Source organism: Populus euphratica, unplaced genomic scaffold (assembly GCF_000495115.2).
Source record: "Populus euphratica unplaced genomic scaffold, PopEup_1.0 scaffold6.1, whole genome shotgun sequence".
NCBI classification, from domain to species: domain Eukaryota; kingdom Viridiplantae; phylum Streptophyta; class Magnoliopsida; order Malpighiales; family Salicaceae; genus Populus; species Populus euphratica.
Window position 1 is genome coordinate 468,586 of NW_011499849.1, and position 19,535 is coordinate 488,120.

The 19,535-nt window shown below is 32.2% G+C and overlaps 2 protein-coding genes across 2 annotated transcripts; one reads left to right on the forward strand and one right to left on the reverse strand.

Moving 5' to 3' along the window:
• Positions 1-3,749: 3,749 nt before the first annotated feature.
• LOC105120254 (putative glycosyltransferase) lies at positions 3,750-13,260 on the forward strand. The gene is made up of 16 exons (XM_011018436.1): positions 3,750-4,038; positions 4,208-4,318; positions 4,446-4,501; positions 4,607-4,749; positions 5,538-5,735; positions 5,828-6,027; positions 6,339-6,438; positions 6,540-7,115; positions 7,725-7,847; positions 8,549-8,629; positions 8,701-9,032; positions 9,157-9,411; positions 9,516-9,600; positions 9,738-9,963; positions 10,361-10,526; positions 12,797-13,260. Exons 1-16 carry the CDS (start codon positions 3,890-3,892, stop codon positions 12,933-12,935), a joined length of 2,940 nt encoding a protein of 979 aa, XP_011016738.1. The 5' UTR covers positions 3,750-3,889; the 3' UTR covers positions 12,936-13,260.
• A 3,689-nt stretch (positions 13,261-16,949) lies between these two features.
• LOC105120264 (40S ribosomal protein S6-like) lies at positions 16,950-19,225 on the reverse strand. The gene is made up of 6 exons (XM_011018442.1): positions 19,109-19,225; positions 18,922-18,986; positions 18,041-18,098; positions 17,852-17,960; positions 17,435-17,707; positions 16,950-17,337 (listed from the first exon to the last, which is right to left on the reverse strand). The coding sequence occupies exons 1-6, from the start codon at positions 19,112-19,114 to the stop codon at positions 17,099-17,101; spliced, it is 750 nt and encodes a 249-aa protein (XP_011016744.1). The 5' UTR covers positions 19,115-19,225; the 3' UTR covers positions 16,950-17,098.
• Between the last annotated feature and the right edge of the window lie 310 nt (positions 19,226-19,535).

The following is a 19,535-nucleotide window of genomic DNA, read 5'->3' on the forward strand; positions in this document are numbered from 1 at the left end:
CTCCATTTTCAATTCCAAGACACATGGAAAGAGCGGGTTGCTCATAGATGCCGGGGGAAGGTGGTTATCTGTTCATTAGTCTTGCTACTGATATGCTAGCTTGCAAAGCCAGGGTTTCAAAGTTATTCGATTTGGCCTAGAACACGCGTGGGGATGGTATGCAGACAGGTGGTAGGTGAGAATGACTCGAGAGAAGATACAGGGGCAAGCACGTCCGCCACGAACTCTCTCTCACTTGTGTCAAGCTCTCTCTGATGACGTTGTAATTGTCTGTTGCTTCGTATACTGTGTCAGGGAAGACAACCAAATGGGATGCTCAAGTCTGGTCTCCTCCTCTGGGTTCTGTTACCTTATACTAGAGATGATTTAGGTGTTTCTTTTGCTGTCCCTCCGCGAAATTAGAAAAAACAAAAAAAACCACAGTTTATGATCTAACGATGTATGTCGACTTGAATCCTGATAATCAATCTCTCTTATGTCGTGAAAGTAAATAGCATTCAATTAGACCACACTGATAAGAAAAAATAATTCTGTATTTAAGCCATACATATACCAAAACAAAATTTGATTCCCATGAATCATTTCCATTCCTATACATACTAAAACAACACACTTCGTATTCGTTAATTGTGTCTTGATTATTAATTGAAGCTCAATACAAATGATGCCATCGTATAGTATAATCAGGTGTGATTATTAACAAATTCTGTATTTTCTCGTATTTTCATCAATCTCTCTATCTTTTTTAAAACTAGACATATTTTATTTTTTCTCAAAAAACCTACCCTTTTTCAAACGGGAAAAAAAAAAAGACAAATGAAAAAAAAAAAAAAAACCCTACTAGATGGCCACATTTGCCATGCGCATGCACAAGGACCCAGCACCGGTATCCTTGCGCGTAGAAACAAAGCTATATATATATTGAAAAAAAATCGAAGGGTGTTTTACTGTATTCACAGACACATGTTGATTTTGATTGCTATAGTACAATTACTAGTTTGTTCTTCCCGCAAAAAAAAAAAATTAGATTAGCTGTTGAGCTTAGAATGATGTTTTCACGTAATTCTGGTCATTGCTTAGGAGCATATAGGTCTTTTTCACGTTTTTTAACATGATTAACTACTTTATTTAAAAGCAAATTTTAATTAATTGGGATTTAGGGAGATTCTGAATTTTTATTTTCTCATAGCACAATAAAATTACTAGATTATCTTTAAAAATATATATAAAAAATTAACTTGTATGATCTTTTTCTATTTTCATTATATTTTTCTATTATAATTAGATTGACTTGAGAACAATTTATTATTTTAATAAATATAAATTTTATTAAAAAATTAGTTAGTATGTGCATTACACACAACTTTTGCGTAGCATTTATGGGTTGTTGTCATATTCTTTGGGCGGTATAGCGTAGCAGCTATATATCAACTTTTAAGATAGTGTTGAACTCGTCTAGATGTACCTTTCATCCCTGAATGACACCTATACTTAACAAAAATCTAGTTTAGTGTTGATGGTTATTCTCCCCCCTCTCTACATCTTGATTTTTATATATAACCCTTAAAGTTTTCAAAGCAAGATTTCAATTTATTTTTTTATATTTTGTTTTTATTTTTTTAATTATTATTTATTTTATTTAAAATAATTTATTGGCAGAGTTTTTGTTTTCAATTTCATCCTTTTTTGATTTTTTTATATATTATATATGATTATTATTTTTTTATTGTTATTTTTTTTATTTGATATAATTTTTTAAATTGAACTTATTTTACAATCCCATCCTCCTTTTAATGTTTCTTTTTTCTTGTTAGTTTTGATTCTCGTTTTTTTAACTTGGATAAATTTTTTAAATTGATATCTTTTTTAGTTTCATCTTTCAATATTAAATTGGTTGAGAATTGAGTTTTTATTAAATCTAGATTTGGAATTTTACAAGTTATAAGTTTTAGAGATTAATCCAGTTAAAAAGATTCATCTAATTTTTTTTTAAAAAAAAACTTATGTTTTTTCAGTTTCATCCTTTAATATTTATTTAATTATAAATTGAGCTTTATTGTTTTTTATTTGTTTTCTATATAATCTTTTACTAATTTCTAAAATGACCCGATTATCTTGAGTTATTTTATTTGTTGTTATACATTAAATTTAGTTTTTTTAAAAAAAATTTCTTTGAATAAAATTAAATATAAAAATAAAATGTTCATTTCAAAAATTTAATTTAATTTATTTTCTAGATCATTATTCTATAGCGTTTGGCAACAAATTGAATAAAAAATGTTTTAAAATTTACTTCCTAAACTAGATTTAACAATACTATTAAATAATTCTATATAACCTATATGTATTTTTTTATTACTTTCAAATTTTTTTACTCGACCCGGAGCTTTGCATATTATCAAAATAGCTTCATGAGTAATTTACAAAGTTAACTTCAGTATGGGTAGAGGTATAGAGCCCAGCTTAGAAAATGCAAATAACAAAAATTTAACAAAATAAAGAAGAAGGAGGTGGTTTTATTATACCCTAATTATATAATATTATTTGTTTGAATAGTATTTTTTATTTTATTTTTTTCCTGATTTATATGTATTTTTTTAATTTTATTTTTTAATATTAAATTTATTAAATATTAAAATTTATAATTTTTTCAATTTATTTTTTTATAAGATTATCTCATATTCATCAGACGGTAGATTTAATAGATTATCTAATTTTTTTCCTTTTCTAATTAATTTTTTTTTAATTTTATTTTTTATCATTTGGGTTGACATAAAATTAAACTTCATAATTTATTTTGATATACTTTTTATGAAGTTAACTTTGGTTAACTTAAATTTTTTGTATATTTTTTAATTAATTTTTTCTTTTTAATTTCATCTTTTAATACTAAGTTGATTGGAAACTGAATTTTATAATTTATTTTAATTTATTTTTTATTAGATTATCCTGATCTCATGACTCGGGTCATGAGTTTAACGAATTAATGCGGGTTGACTTGTATTATTTTTTTTTGTTTTTCTTTCAATATTATCATTCAACATTGAATTCAATGAAAATTGAGCTTCATAAACAATAACTCAAATTGATCCAAATCGATCAAATATATTACTGTTTTAATATTTATTAAAAAAATCTTCTTAAATATTTATTTAGAATCACATTATATTTTTACATATTATGTATTTATTTTTATTAATATAGATGTCCGGGTCAATTTGAATATATATCGACTAATCCCACAAATCTATTTCTAATGATTTTAAGGTTTTTACCGCTTAAACTAATAATTTTTAAAATAAAAATTTAAAATTTAATCAATTAAAGTATATTCTTCTACAAATTATTTATTTTTTCGTTAAGCATGTTAATATCGTCTAGCCACGTCGAAATCAATTCAATACCATGGTATCTGTAATTTTTTTTTTAAATTAATCCTACAGTGTAATAACGCGGGCAATTATATAGTATAAACCTAAACCCAAATCCAACCTTTTCCGCGGTGGCAAATAAAACATGAAGGTCAAAATGCCTTTTCCGTAATGCTTCCCTGCAAGAATCGAAGCAGCCATCCGTCAAACAGTTGAAATAGCACTGGGGAGGGAGAAACAAAGCAATCTCTTCTACACGGGCATAACGGTATTTTCCCACGCGTAGAAGCAACGCCATTTCCTTCGTGGAAATAGCGACGGACGGAGAAAGACAAGCAAATATATCTTACGTCGGGCGTGGAGTGAATTCTACGCGCATAAGCGAGCAGGTGGGATAAGACACGAGTAGAAGGCGTGCAGTGTCCAAAACGCCGCGTTTAAAATACGCGGAAACATTTATAAAGGCACAAACAGCTAATAGCAAATAATTTCTTATTCCAAGGTTCATCATCTCATCCATGGAGATTTCTCGAGTTGAGGCTTTAGAAATTAAAGATCGCAGAGCTGAAGGTCTAGGCAATCTTCAAGTCTTCCCTGATGAACTCATCTGCTCAATTTTAGACAATCTCACTCCTCGCGATGTCGCTCGCTTCGCCTGTGTTAGCAGGTTCGCATATATATATATATATATATATATTGCTCTATCGTCTAATTTTAAATTATTTTTTGTTGAATTTATGTTTTGATTAATTTTTCTTACGTTTCTGTCATTAAATTGTGAGAATTGAATCTGTTTGATTTTGAATCGATTATTTATGGTTGATATACATGCGCAGTGTGATGTACATTTTATGCAACGAGGAACCACTGTGGATGAGCCTGTGCCTTAACAGGGTAAACGGTCCGCTTCAGTATAAAGGCTCCTGGAAGAAAACTGCACTGGATGTGTAAGTTTAAGGCTCTAAGCATTTCACATTTGCAAGAATGATTTTTACTTTTATATTTATTTAGAATTTGAAACAAGAATGATTGAATTCGTAGCGTTATCGTTCTCTGATTGTTTTTGGTTTTCAGAGAGAATGTTCCGGAAGAATATCAAGAACGTTGCGGAAAACCACTTCATTTTAATGGTAAAGTTGTGATGATGATGGCGTGGTTTCTTGAATTTTATAGTGATGACTTTTAGTTTTAGGACTCTTATTTAGCTCAAGTATATTTTTTATGCTTGTTTGCAGGGTTCAGCTCTTTGTTTTTGTATAAAAGATTATACAGGTGCCACACCACGTTGAGTGGTTTTAATTTTGATGATGGAAATGTGGAAAGAAGGGGAGACTTGTCTTTGGAAGAATTTTCTCAAGAGTATGATGGGAGGAAACCGGTATGGTGAAATATTTATTTTTGGATTCAGTGTGTTACTTTGAATGGATATAGTGAGGATTATATACTCTGGTAAACATAAGAAGTCTGTGGTGACTGTTACAGCAATATTCTTTCATCTTCACTCTGGCTCCTGTGCTGCCAAAAGTTGCTATTTTGAACTCCAAATTATTGTTACTATATTTACTACAGTTATACAGCTTAACTATGAAATCACTACAATGTGCATAAATCATCAGCATTCACCAGCTACGGATAATACTGCATTTTCATTCTTTTAACTTTCATCATACCGAGGCTAATATGACTAGAAATACATGTGCTGGATGCTGCAACATGACTTCTGGTGTTGTCACCTATAGGGCAATTATGCTCTGGCACCACTATCAATGACCCTTTTCCTTGTTTCTGGCCATTTGTATTCAGAAACTGGTTTACTGTGGTCACAAGACATGCTAGCTAGTGTTTCAAGAAGTGCCTCAACAGCTGTCCTTTTTCCCTTAAAATAAGAGTGTGATGAAAATATAGTAAAAACCTCCACTGTCATAGATGTTTATTTATTCAACCATTCTTTTACTTTTTCTGAGTTGGCTATTGTCGATAATCACAGTGGTGTTTTTCTCCCTGGGATTTGTTGAAGAAGTTTGGCTTGTAAAAAACTGGAAAAACTTGCTACTTTTTGTCTATGGCAGATGTTCTTTGATTAATTTTCAAACCTTTTTGGTTCTTATATAAATAATATCTTTTTATTTTTTTTCTTTCCTGGGGCATTGCCCAACTATTTACCAGGTTTTGCTTGCTGGATTGGCTGATACTTGGCCAGCACGGAATACATGGACAATTGACCAGCTATCTCTGAAATACGGAGATATAGCTTTTAGGATTTCTCAGAGGAGCTGTAAGAAAATCTCAATGAAAATAAAAGATTATGTATCATATATGCATCTTCAACATGATGAGGATCCCCTATATATTTTTGATGACAAGGTACAGCTGTAGCAGAAATATTTTCTTTTCCCTTTTTTTCTCCCTTAAAAGGATGAAAATGTTAACATCATATGACTCCCTATTCATTTCAGTTTGGGGAAACTGCACCCAGTTTGTTGAAGGATTACAGCGTTCCTCATCTGTTTCAAGAAGATCTGTTTGAGGTCTTAGATGAAGAACAACGACCACCATTTAGATGGCTTATTATGGGCCCCGAGAGATCTGGTGCCTCTTGGCATGTTGATCCATCTCTCACCAGTGCTTGGAATACTCTTCTATGTGGCCGTAAAAGGTAGGTTTCAGATTTCATGTTGGAGTTGTTTCTTTCCCAACTGCTCCGATCAATCAAATGTGATGATTTTAAGTGCATTGCATTCTCGGGGAGGTTATGCATTTTAACTAATCATTTTATGCCTTAAATAGAAGGGTAATATTACTTGAGTACAGGGGCTGGTATTTGAAAAAGCTTAATTCTGGGACCTATTTCACTAAGTGTTTTTTCAACGCATATCTCATTCATCAATTGTGGTGCATAAATTTCTTCTATTCTATATCACTCTCTTATGGTTGAACTAACTGATATATCCAAATCATTTTGGACAGGTGGGCCTTGTATCCTCCTGGAAGGGTACCTTTAGGTGTCACTGTGCATGTAAATGAAGACGATGGTGATGTCAATATTGACACACCATCATCATTGCAGGTATTTGTTGCAGCTATCCCTGTCCTTCATAACTCATCTTGTATTTTTCTCAAGCACTTCTCAGATTTGCACCTACTGGTTCTTGTTTTCTGATTGTACAGTGGTGGTTAGATTTTTATCCACTTCTTCCTGACGAAGACAAGCCGATTGAGTGTACCCAACTACCGGGGGAGACAATTTTTGTTCCAAGTGGATGGTGGCACTGTGTCCTGAATCTTGAGCCAACTGTTGCTGTTACACAAAATTTTGTGAACTCCAAAAACTTTGAATATGTATGTTTAGATATGGCACCTGGTTATCGTCATAAAGGAGTTTGCCGAGTTGGATTGTTGGCTCTTGATGATAGCAGTCTTGAGGATGTCAAAATGAATATGGATTATGATAAAGACGATGTGAGTTACACAGACTTGACAAGGAAAGAGAAGAGGATCAGAGTTCAAGAACCTATTGAAGATCCCGAATATACAACAACTGCTAATGGTGCCTCTAAAAGTTACAATTTATGGAAACAAGGCTTTTCTTATGACATAAAGTTCTTAGCAATGTATTTGGATAAAGATAGAAACCACTATAGTTCTCCATGGAGCTCAGGCAACAGCATTGGACCACGAGAAATGAGAGAGTGGCTGTCAAAGCTTTGGGTTGGCAGGCCAGGACTGAGAGAGCTTGTATGGAAGGTACTATCATTCTTTTAGCTGTTGTCCTCTTTCCTTTTCTTTTCAGCCATGGAGCTGTTGTCCTCTTTCTCCAGACAAAGAGTTTTATCTATGTCATTAAGAAGTAATTTTCTATAGGAAAGGACTGAAATGGTAATTAAAATAAAATTTAAATTTCCATCTTATGGGCCACATGATCGTAAAAACAGGAGTGGCATCTTTCATGTGTTCCATTTCTCCCAAGGAATTTAACAATTGCGTTGGAAAGGGTGAACATGAGGTCTTGCTCGTATGATCTATTGCATCATGTTGAGCAATCATATGCAAACTGAGGATCCCAGGCATTGATGAATGCTGGGGGCCAACTTAAGATGTTTGAAGTCAATAAATAGTTCAAAAAAGATCAAATCTCAAGTCAAATGTATAATTGGTTGCTCCAATCAATAATTAACGGGTTAAATCATTAAAAAAAATAGTAATTTGTTTGACACTCATTATTTATTCTTTTTTTGACAATCTAGTGTAGTTGTTTATCTAGATTCTTCTGTGGTCCTTGCTTCATGGCTTTTGTTGAAGAGCCACTTTGTTTCCATTGCTATACTATTTCTTTTCTACTCTATATTGTCTTAGGGAGCATGTCTTGCGCTACAAGCGGATAAATGGTTAGATTGTCTTCAAGAAATTTGTGCCTTCCACAATTTGCCTCCTCCAACTGCTGATGAGAAGCTTCCTGTTGGCACGGGTAGCAATCCTGTAAGTGACAAGGCTTGTATTTCTGAAATATTTCTGAAATAATTTTTCTTTTATCTTTTCTTCCCTGCACGTTTGTTTTTTTTTTTTTTTAAGTCAAGCTTACAACCTTGTTTTTCTTGTGTTTTTGTTGAAATGCTGAAAGTGGCATTTGAGAAGTAAATGCAAGGGGCTCTTGATGTGTTAATTAATATAAAATCCAGATGATCATGGATCCTCTAATGAATCAGTATAGCAGCAGCAGCAGGGATTGTTATATCATTTAATGGAGTGACAAAGATTAGGACACTTGCAATCTTGTGCATCCACTAGAAGAAATAGACCTAGCTAGGGATGGTGTCACACACCATTAAGATTATTCCATTATATTTTTTTCACTCAACTGACAGAATTAATTTCTGATTGCTTATGTGATGAATTCGTTGAATTTGTTTGTACAAGTCATCTCAGAACTGAAAATCTACTGTATATGTGCGCAAAAGCAGATTCTATGATTATAATGCTTAGAAGAGCTGAGATAACCCTGGTGAAAGGGTTAAGAAAATACAGCTTCTGAATGAACATCATCAGCCAATGCTCTCTGTGCTTGTACTAAGTGCTTTGGTATTATTAAATTGTGATGGACGTACAAAATCATTATCATATCTAGTAAAGTGAAAGTTGTTTTTATAATGTAGCTGTCAGTAACTGTTATACCATATCAGGTTTATCTCCTAGCTGACTGTGCAATTAAAATCTTAGTTGAAGGAGGGCTGGAAGCTGCAATGTATGCTTTAGGCACTGAGGTATAATTCAAGTTTTACTCGTCTACTACCCTCTGTGGATCCATCTTCTAATTTGCATTGCATCTTTGCAGCTTGAGTTCTATAGTCTGCTGTCCAAAGTCAACTCCCCTCTGAAAACTCATGTTCCTGATGTTTTGGCAAGTGGAATTCTTTATCTTGACAATGGAGCTCTCAAAATTGTGCCTTGGGATGGCAAAGGAGTGCCCATTGTGATTGGTAACTGCAATCTGGTTCCAGAAAATTGGAAAGAAGGTGATTTCCTTTTTGGTGTTTGGGGGAAAAAACAATTTGAATGTAGAAAAGCTGGGATGCCAATGAATGAGCCAATAAATTCATCTGGATGCACAAGCATATGGCCATTTATCATAACAAGGAGATGCAAAGGGAAGATATTTGCTCAATTGTAAGTTATCTTAACTGTAGTAGTTTCCTCTTTTGGTCCTAATGTCACGCAACTTATTACAGAATTTCAGAATCATCTTCGATGTGTTCTCATTGCTATCAATGTATATCTGTCCTAATGGCAGAAGAGATATGATGTCATGGGAAGAGATGCAAAACTTGACTTCGTTTTTGGGAGAGCAGCTGCGCAACCTTCATCTCTTACCCTGTCCATCTTTAAAGAAGTCAACTTCCTCAGATATCAAACTAAAAGTGAAGTTGCCCTTTGCTGATGGTTATATGGAGGATATTCCCTCACCAGAAATTCCCGAAGAATGGAATATCTTCATCAGAACTCTATGCAGGAGGAAGATGAATGTCACAAACCGTTTGGAAAATTGGTAGACCTCGAATTTCTAGTTATTATAGTTGAATCATGAACATATGTAACTGCATGACAGATTTTCCTTGATACCCTTCTGAGACGGACATTTTCATTTTATAGGGGGGATCCCATTCCTAAAACACTGATCGAAAAAGTTGATGATTACATCCCAGATGATCTTACAAAGCTGTTGAATACTTTCCAGGTTCCTCCTGATCCTGCTAAATATTTCTTTTTGGCTCCTGTTACTGCTATCCATGTTGCTTGTATTCAATGGCAATCCTCTTTCATCTTATGCATAACTAGTCTGATGATTTATGTGATCTTACTATTTGATTTTAGGCTGAAAATGGCACAAACAAAATCTGTAAGCCTTCCTCCTGGATACACTCTGATATTATGGATGACAATGTCCACATGGAACCATATTGGATTAGCTCATGCTCTAGGGGCAATGCTTCAGATGTTTGTCTGGCAGACAATGATTGTGATGCTGGCAATGATCATGGTGATGTTGATAAATCATGGTGTCCTAGCCACATTCTTGATTTCAGTAATCTTTCTATTGGTTAGTGCCTTTTCATATATGTAGGTTCTTTCATTGTTCAATGTTGTTACCACTAGTACAGTTTCTGTTTTATATATTAAGCACAATGCCAAATTTAATAGTTTCACACTGAACTTTGTGTCTTAAAAAATTGGAACTGAAGTATTAATTAGTGGGCAATGGAAGTCGTCCCAAGCCATTTTGCATCCATCCTTTTCTTTTCAGTAATAAATGCCACTTGCCAATCAGACTCTGAGGATTTGCACTTCAAAGCATTAAATATCGAGAGTACTTAGGCCTAGTGTCCTTTTGCACTCCCATGTGTTAAAGGTTATCTTTACTGATTAAAAGAACCAAAGCATTGACTTCACTTTAAAAATAGGACATTTTCTCATTAAAATGATTGTTTCTTTTACAGGTGACCGCATTTATGATGTGATACCGATATACTTGGATATCTTTAGAGGTGATTCCAGTCTCTTTAAGCAATTCTTAGAGAGCTATAGACTACCTTTTTTGACAAGAAACCAGGAGGAAGTAATTGATGGTGGTGATAAATTTGAAAGACTGTCATACCATGCCATGTAAGTAAATGGTTTCCATTTATTCTTACCTATTTCACACACTGCATGTCCCGCAACTTGTTATAAAAAATCATAATTTGATGTTAGAATATCAATTTGATATGTTAACCTCATCTGTTCCATTATATACCATTTGGATGAGTGATTACTAGGTGTAGAGAAATGTCTAGAAACAAGATATACATGCGTAATCATACTATGACATGTCAAGAGAGAATTATTTTGAATTGATGGAAGAAAGTAAGACCCGTGTTATGTCTTGTCAGCAGCAAAAGAAGTTTGTGAAGACTGAGTATGAAATCAGTTTATTGACTTGATTCAATATAGTCTTTACAAGTTTCCTATTTAAAGGAAAATACAAGTCAAGAAATCAGTAACTAAATCAAATCATAAATTCTAATTAGGAGTGACCCCTGATTTATAAAAGTTGATTAATACCAAATCTATTTTCTAATTTATAGGCAACCTAGTATATAATCTTCTATTTTACAACACCCCCTCAAGCTGACATGAAAATATCTTCCATTACTCGTTTGCCAATCAAGTAGTCAAATTGTATATTGTGAAGTCATTTTATTAGCAACATCAAGGTGTTCTGTGCCAGGTGAACGCATGAAGTAACCAATCATACTTAATGCAAAGGCTATATTTGGGTGTGTATGGGCCAAATAAATTAATTGCCCATGAGTCTTTGGTATTGCTCTCGATTCACCACTTCATTTTTGGCAGGTTGAAGCTTCAATTGGTGTTTCAGCTGCTTTGTATCCCACTAACCCTATTTCACCAAGTAAATATTTTTGTTGAGACATATATACCTTCCTTGGATCTGGCAAGTCCTATTCCTAGGAAATACTTCAAAGCACCCAAATTTATGATCTCAAAATCATCAACAAGTTTCTTTGTTAAGTCATTTTAGCTTGACATTGTCATCACTTGTCAGGATTATTCATCCACGTAAACATTTAAGATAGCAATTTTACCTTATCTTAAATGTTTATAAAACATGGTATGATCTGTTTGACTTTGACAGTAACCATGACTTCTTATAGCCTTTCCAAAGTTTTTAAATCATGCTCTAGGAGACTGTTTAAGGTCATATAAAGACTCTTTTAGTTTGCAGGCTTTATGTTTGTCGATTCCCTCTTCAAACCCAAGTGTAATGCTCATGAAGACTTTCTCTTCCAAGTCTCCATTTAGAAAAGCTTTTTTAACATCCAATTGAGATAAGGGCCGGTTGAAATTTATTGCTAAAGATAATAACACCCGAATTGAGTTTATTTTGGTTATTGGAGCAAATGTATTTTGATAGTCAATGCTATATGTTTATGTGAAGCTTTTTGCCACAAGCTTTGCTTGTACCTTTCTATGCTTCCATCAAATTTGCATTTAATTGTAAACATCCATTTGCACCCTACTTTCTTCTTTTCCCTTGGCAAGTCAGCTACTTTCCAATTGCCTTTTTTTGAATAAACAAGTGAGATATCTTAGAGTTAAAAGCTCAATAATTATTAGAAAATTTTTGGTAAGATTAATATTTAGTAATAAGATGGTCGTTACAGGATTGGACTCCTTTTCTAAAAGCTATAAGAATATCAAAGTCTTTATCTTTCATATGAGTTCTTCTAATATAAACTTGAAGCTCAGTATTTGGATCAGTTTGATCCTTTTGTAGTATTTCTCCCTTTGTTTGCAATATGCTTACACCTGACAATGATTGACTGGTATTTCCATTTGTTTTAATACCATGAACATCTTTTCCTAAGACTGTGATGTTGGAAAATAGTGTTAGGTAATGGAACATACATATCCAAAAAATTGTTATCCTTTCTTTTTTTCCTCCACTTGAAGATGAGTTTTGATGAAGTAAGGTTGATATTCTATAGAAGAAACATCCATTCTTACATGAATCTTCATGGTTTGAAGACGGTGAAAACATAAATTACAGGTTGATTTATTTTTAAAGGAGAATAAAAGACATGAATCAAGAACTAATACCAAATATATTTTTTAATTTATAGATAAACTAATATAGAATCTTCTATTTGACATTAGTTTTGCTACCAAATAACTCTCAAAGAAACTTTTGGAACTTTAGCCTAGGAGAGCAGTCGTGTGAGGTGTGGACGTATGAAAAGATTGATATGTATTTGTAACTATCAGTTTCTGTCACATGAAAGTATACTCACGTTCCTTATCGTTTTATTCTTCATTCACTGTATGGTATAAACGTAGCACGGTTTAAGAAGGGATTGTTCATTGCATGTCTGCAGGTGCTACTGTATTTTGAATGAAGAGAACGTCTTGGGAGCTATTTTCAGTATCTGGAAGGAACTTAGAATGGCCAAGTCATGGGAAGAAGTTGAGTTGACTGTGTGGGGTGAACTGAATAATTACAAGTGCGTCTCTTGAAGGCCTCTACATTCCTCATCTATTTCGGAGTCGCAGCTGTTGTGCGTATTGAGGCCGGCACTGGTCTTGTACCATCTCTATTTATTCATTTAACTCGGGCACGTTCCATTCCTCGGGATCAAGTCCAAAGGATTTCCAATAATAACTCTTTAACAATTCAAGTTTTAGCTTGTTGAAATATCATTTTTTTTAGCCAGTGCAATAAATTTGCTTGTATATTCCTTTGGAAAATGACAAATTACAAGTCTGTAGTCTGCATCCGTACCTTTAATTGTTTGAATAGTGGAAGGTTTTAATCAAATATGACGGTGAATGGTTAGATGTATGTGCCTTTTTAACAGTTTACCTCGGTGACAGTGAATGAAACTCATAGTTCACAGTTTTGGAATCTCGATCATAGATACCGTTATCATTGTTTTTGGTAACAATTAGAAAAATTCATATTTCACAAATCGATTCGTCTGAATCAGTTTTCTTTTTTTTCTTTTGGCAAAAGGTTAACTGGATTCTGCATTTTGTGGTCTCGAAATTGCCAGATATGATTCAGCTGTTAAAGTACCGAATCCAGTAATCAAATTGCATAATGTAGAGTGTTCTGTATTCTTCGGTGAAATTTTGCAAAAGAACACACAAAAAGCAAATTCAGTCAAGAATAGGGTGATGCCGTCCCCTGAAGGCATTGCGGTGTTTACCCTGGATTCATTGGCAACAGTCTTTTCGCAGGATTTCGTGGTGGTTAAGGACTTTCTAATATTGTTGATCGAGCCAGTTAGGCGGTCTTTCCTCTGATGCTTTGTACCAGCTACTAAAACGACCACCTTGTTGCTGAGTGTCTCCGCCGCCCCCATTTTGAGCACTAATAATCGACATGCATCAATATTCAAGCAACTTGTTTGGGCATAGGTTAGTGCATCCGACTGTTTTAGGAGGCTAACGAATCATTGTTAGTCATTTCACCCGAACCCAAAGCTAAAGACTTAGTATTTGTCTGAATTAAATGATATGATTTAAATGACTGAGTAATGTTTTTAGATAGTTATTATTTTAAATCAAATATAGATATTAAAAAATTTTATATGATGAATAATAGATATTATCATCCGAAACTCGATACAAATTTGTCTTAAATATATAAACTAATATTGTATACGTAGATGTGTGAGGATTACGTCATTTAGATGAAGTCTTTTTTATCTAACACCCTTGTTACCATGTCAAGTTATAAATAAACCTTCTTTTTTTTTAAATGACACTTCCTATATTTTTTTAATTATTTTAATACATACAGTATAATTTGGACCCCTTATATTAAATCAATATGAGCAATGATGTCACAATCAAATAAAAGCTTTTATCAACACATACACTGTAAGGAATCACCTGGATACTTAAAGAGACAAATAACAGATTATCGACCATTTCTGGGTGCAGAGAGTGAGGGCTGCGGAGGGGAAAATAAGTTTCTTGCTAGAATTAAGGCAAGGTAAGGAAGTACCATTCAATTGGAGGAACATGATGTATATTGTCATGTGTTCTATGATTTTCTTTTAACTTGACATGCAAACATGTATTTTAAAGATTTTCCTGAAAGTGTATATTGTATGGGTTGTATTATAACTTGAAGAAGATTGTGAATGTCGGGGTAGGCCTGAGGCTATCCATGGCATTGGAATTGTTATTGTAATCCAGGAAGGATTGAATGTGAAATACTTGCAGTGTGAACATTTCAGGTCGAAAATCTCGGGGAGGCTTTTTTTTGCAGGAAACTTTGCTGAAATTTTTATTGAGTTAGGAAATTGATTAAGGGATGTAGCATAAATTAATTGTGATTGAAATGCCACAGGAAGGCTAATGGAATAGATAAAAAAAAAAAAAAAAAATTCCTTGCATTTTCATGTAAGAGACCGGATTTGAATGTAAGATACGGATGAAAACATAATTGTTTGTAAAATTCTTTTTTTTTTCACTTATTTTAATCTAAAAATACTTTATAAACAATCTTAAAATATTTAAAAACTAATTTATCAACCAAAATACTTAAAAAAAATTTCAAAAACACAATCAAACTACATAAAATTTTGTTTCCTCAACTTCAATTTATTTTTTATACAATATTAAGATTTAAACCATCATAATTAAATAACGCTTATTATTTTAGTATTAAAATTGGTGTCAAATATGACTTTAGTTATTACATATTGTTTATATATCCAGATAGTTGCGTACTTTTTACTCTAAAAATCTTTTTTTTTTACTTATTTTAATCTAAAAATACTTTATAAACAATCTTAAAATATCTAGAAACTAATTTATCAACCAAAATACTTAAAACAAATTCCAAAAACACAATCAAACTACATAAAATTTTGTTTCTCAATTTCAATTTATTTTTTATACAATATTGAGATTCTAAACCATCATAATTAAATAACTCTTATCAAATAAAACTCATAAATACCAAAATCAATTATTTTAGTTGTTAAAATTGATGTCAAATATGACTTTTTTTTTCTGCACCAGAATCTAGCAGTAATCGTTCTTTTTTCAAAAATTAAAAAATAATAAATAATAAAAATAAATTTTTATATCAAAATTCAATTTCAAAGTACTTAAAGACCAAAAATATATAATTTTAAGAATTTAAAAACTAACTTGAACTTTTAACACCAATTTTAAACCCAACATAACCACCTATTCTGACACCTTTACAACTAGTTTCTCAAGGTCAAGAAATAGAAACCAACTAGTCCATTTTTTAGCACAGTAAAGTAAACTATATTTAAAAAAAAAAGATATTATTAAAAACTTAAGGATTTTTTTTTTGCAATGCTATAAACTAGGGAAGAAGATAAATTTTTAGATTTCTTGTTTTGGATAATTGTCTGGCACGAGCTTCCAATAAAATATATAAAATAAACTTGTAAGATTATTTTTTATCTTCCAATAAAATATATAAAATAAACTTGTAAGATTATTTTTTATTTTAAAACCTAATATTAAATGATAAAATAAAAAAATAATAATTAAAGCAAACAATAAAAAAAAAATCTCAAGCCACGTAAACTTTTCAAACTAGTAACCCAGAATATTAAATCAGAAATACCATACACGAAAAAGTGATAAAACTTAATTTCCATCAAATTTAACATCGAATAATAAATTATCACTATTATTATTATTATTATTGCTATTATCATTATCTTTACAACTATCATCATCATTATTATTATCAATAATTAATATTATTACTACTATTGTTTATTATTGTTATACTATAATAATATTGTTATAATTATTATTATCATCACAACTAATATTACTATCATTTTTATTTTTATTTTTGTTAGTATTATCATTATTAATATTATTACTATTATAACCACAATATTAATTATAATTATCGTTATTGTTATCACTATCACAATCACCAATCATTATCATATTATTATCACTATTAATAATATTATTATCATTATTTTTAATAATATTGTTAGTATTATTATCATTATTAATATTATTATTAAAACTACAATTACCATTATTAATATTATTACCATCATTATTATTATTGAAATAACAAAAATTATAATCTTTATTTAAAAAATACAATAAAAAACTATAAAAATTTTAACAAAAATACTTAAAAAAAACAAAAAAAAATTCAAAGACTAAACTGAAATAAATATTATTATTATTAAAAAAACTTATAAATTTAATTTGAAAAATAAAATTATAAATTATATAAACTTCAACAGAAAAACCACGAAAAAAATCAAAAATAAAAAATAAAAGAACTAGATCAGAAAATATCAGGACTAAATTAAAAAAAAAAAGTTATAACAGCAATAAAAAATTAAAAGAACAAAAAGGAAAAGGAAAAACAAATAAAAAAAGAACAACGATATACTTTAAAGAAAAAAAAAAACAATCACCACTAACAACCCAACTATTACATGCCTACACACTATACCATGTGAAAAAAAAAAAAAAAAAAGCAAAACCACTAAAACAACAAAGACCCTGGAGAATCCAATGAACCAAGTGTCTAAGCACTTCCACAACTATTCAAGTAACACCTCAAAATATGACAATTATAATTTAAAGAAACCTCTGACAACATTTCTCTTGCTACCAAAACTCAACAATTAGAGAGATTTGTAATTCTAAGCAGCAATGGATGGCTTAGAAGCAACAGAGAGCCTAGACCTTTTCTTGGCTAAGCTCTCACTCCGACGTTCTCTCTGCTCCTTCAATCTTGTGGCGAGAAGTTTCTGGTACTCAGCAGCCTCGGACTTGGCCTTGGCGATTCTCTTCTTTTTATCTGAAATCCTTGCTCGCTTCCTTTGCAGAGTCAGTGGCGTCACCAGCCTCTGAATTTTGGGAGCCTTACTGACCTTCTTTCCTGCAACAAACAAGAACCACAAGACATTATAGTAATCTAAAGACAAACAAATCCCAAGAAGCTATAAACAAGTATATTATAAGAATGGAAGTCATACCAGATTTTGTTGTGAATGATCTCCTGTAAGTGTTGACATACTTGCGAACATCATCCTCCTTTGAGAGATTAAAGAGCTTGCGGATCTTCGATGCTCTCTTGGGACCTCTCATTCTTGGTTTCTCTGTGTCGGTGAGTCCAGGAAGATCATTCTCACCCTTCTTCACAATTACCAAGTTCAAAACAGAAAGGTCTTGACTGACGATGCACCCGCGCACAGATTTTCTCCTGCGTTCTCCATTGCGTCTTCCATATCCACGGAAGCAGGGGGTTCCTATGGAGGCAAAATAGAAATGCAATTTAATGTTTGTCATGCAAACAAGACTAGTGCAATAAGGTTTTAACGACCAATATTTACCAGGAATGTTCAACAAATTTAGAGAATATAACACAGTCTAACATTTAAGTAGTCACCAACCTCTGTGGAGCAAAAGGCGAACACGGCCAGGGGTTAGCACCCCCTGCTTCATGGGAAATCCTTGCTTGTCACAACCTCCCTTTATCACGAAAACATAGCCCTTGAATTCCTATCAAACCCAGAGGATAATTGCTGAGCATACATGTAAAATATAAGCATACAGTATTTAGAAAACTAGAATGTGCATACCTCTCCAAGAGCATCGCCACTGACCTCCTGTGAGATCCTCTTATCAAAAAATGCCCGACTGCAGATTCAAAGAGGTAAAAAGAGATAAATCTCAGAATTAGAATTGCAACTGATAACTAAAAACACAGGGAAAAAAAGAAGCCAATCAGATCTTGCTGCTGAATCTACGATCAAAGAATGGTTAATATTGAACAGATTTACCACAATTGAGTCAGACGAGTTGGTTGATACAGAATATCGCACTAGACAAGTAGCTAAGGTTCCGTACTTAAAGGAAGACTTTCCATCCAACAAGAAAAGGTATAACAATATGGAAGCTAAACTTCGGAAGTTCCACATTTACAGGAACAAACAGAAAACCCATGCAAATGGGCATTTATCAACATCAGGTTCTTAAAGGTTTTGTTGGAACTTATGTATGCTATAAAGAAATTGAGAAAGCCTTTTTTTATATCAGATTATAATATTTTTTCGTTCTATTTTCTTATTAAAGGTATTGGATTGCAATGCATTACATTTTGAATGTCAAAACTAGCTACAGCATGCATTAAAAGATAAAAAAAATCTATTCTAAATAACGGATGCAGTAGATATTCTGGACCCAAACAAACACATATACAAAAAAAATTCTAAAGAAAAACTCTTCTATCACTAAATGAATGCTAAAAATGTGTAAAAAATCCGAATAATCCAGACAAAAAATCATAATTTGTTATCTTCATCCACAGAAACTAAATTAACAACACAAACAAAACATCTTTTTTCTGAGTACGCGAACATCTATCTCTTTAATCGACAAAATCAAATAAACTTTGACAAGAAAAAAGGGATTATTTACCAACAAAAGCAAATACACTTTGACAGAGAAAAGAGGAGCTTACAGCTTCTGGTCATCGTCGATTTCCAGCTTTTTCTGGCATCCCGTAGTGGGATATGCGATGTTGAACTGCAAGACACAAAACAACAGAGAATGAGACCGAGAGAATCATGAAATCGGAGTCGTTAGGATTTCATCAACAACGAAACTTTGTTTTTTGATTCAATGGCAGATTAACGGAGGTAAGTAACCTTCATGTTTGGGAGAGCGGAGCGGAGGCGGCGGCTGTGCCCGAAATGAGATGGGAAGAGACTAAAAGAGACTGCACCTTGCCTTCTGCTTAGGGTTTTATCGGATTAATTTTTTCGTAATATAAAAAAATAATGTATAGGTTATGATAATTTAAGTGCGCGCGCGAGCATATATATATATATATATTAAAACAAAATGAAAGTTAAATTAATAAAAAAAACCATTAAAAAAAATTAAATCAACCCAAATTAATATGATTAATTTAAAAATGGGATAGCTTTCATAAAAAAAAATCACAAAACTCAAGTTTAATGACCTAATAATAAATTATTAATGTTTTAAAAAAAGCAATTTCAAAAAAACATAAAAAAACCGAACTAATTTGCAAGCGACCCAATATGACATCAAGATAAAAAAAATTATTTT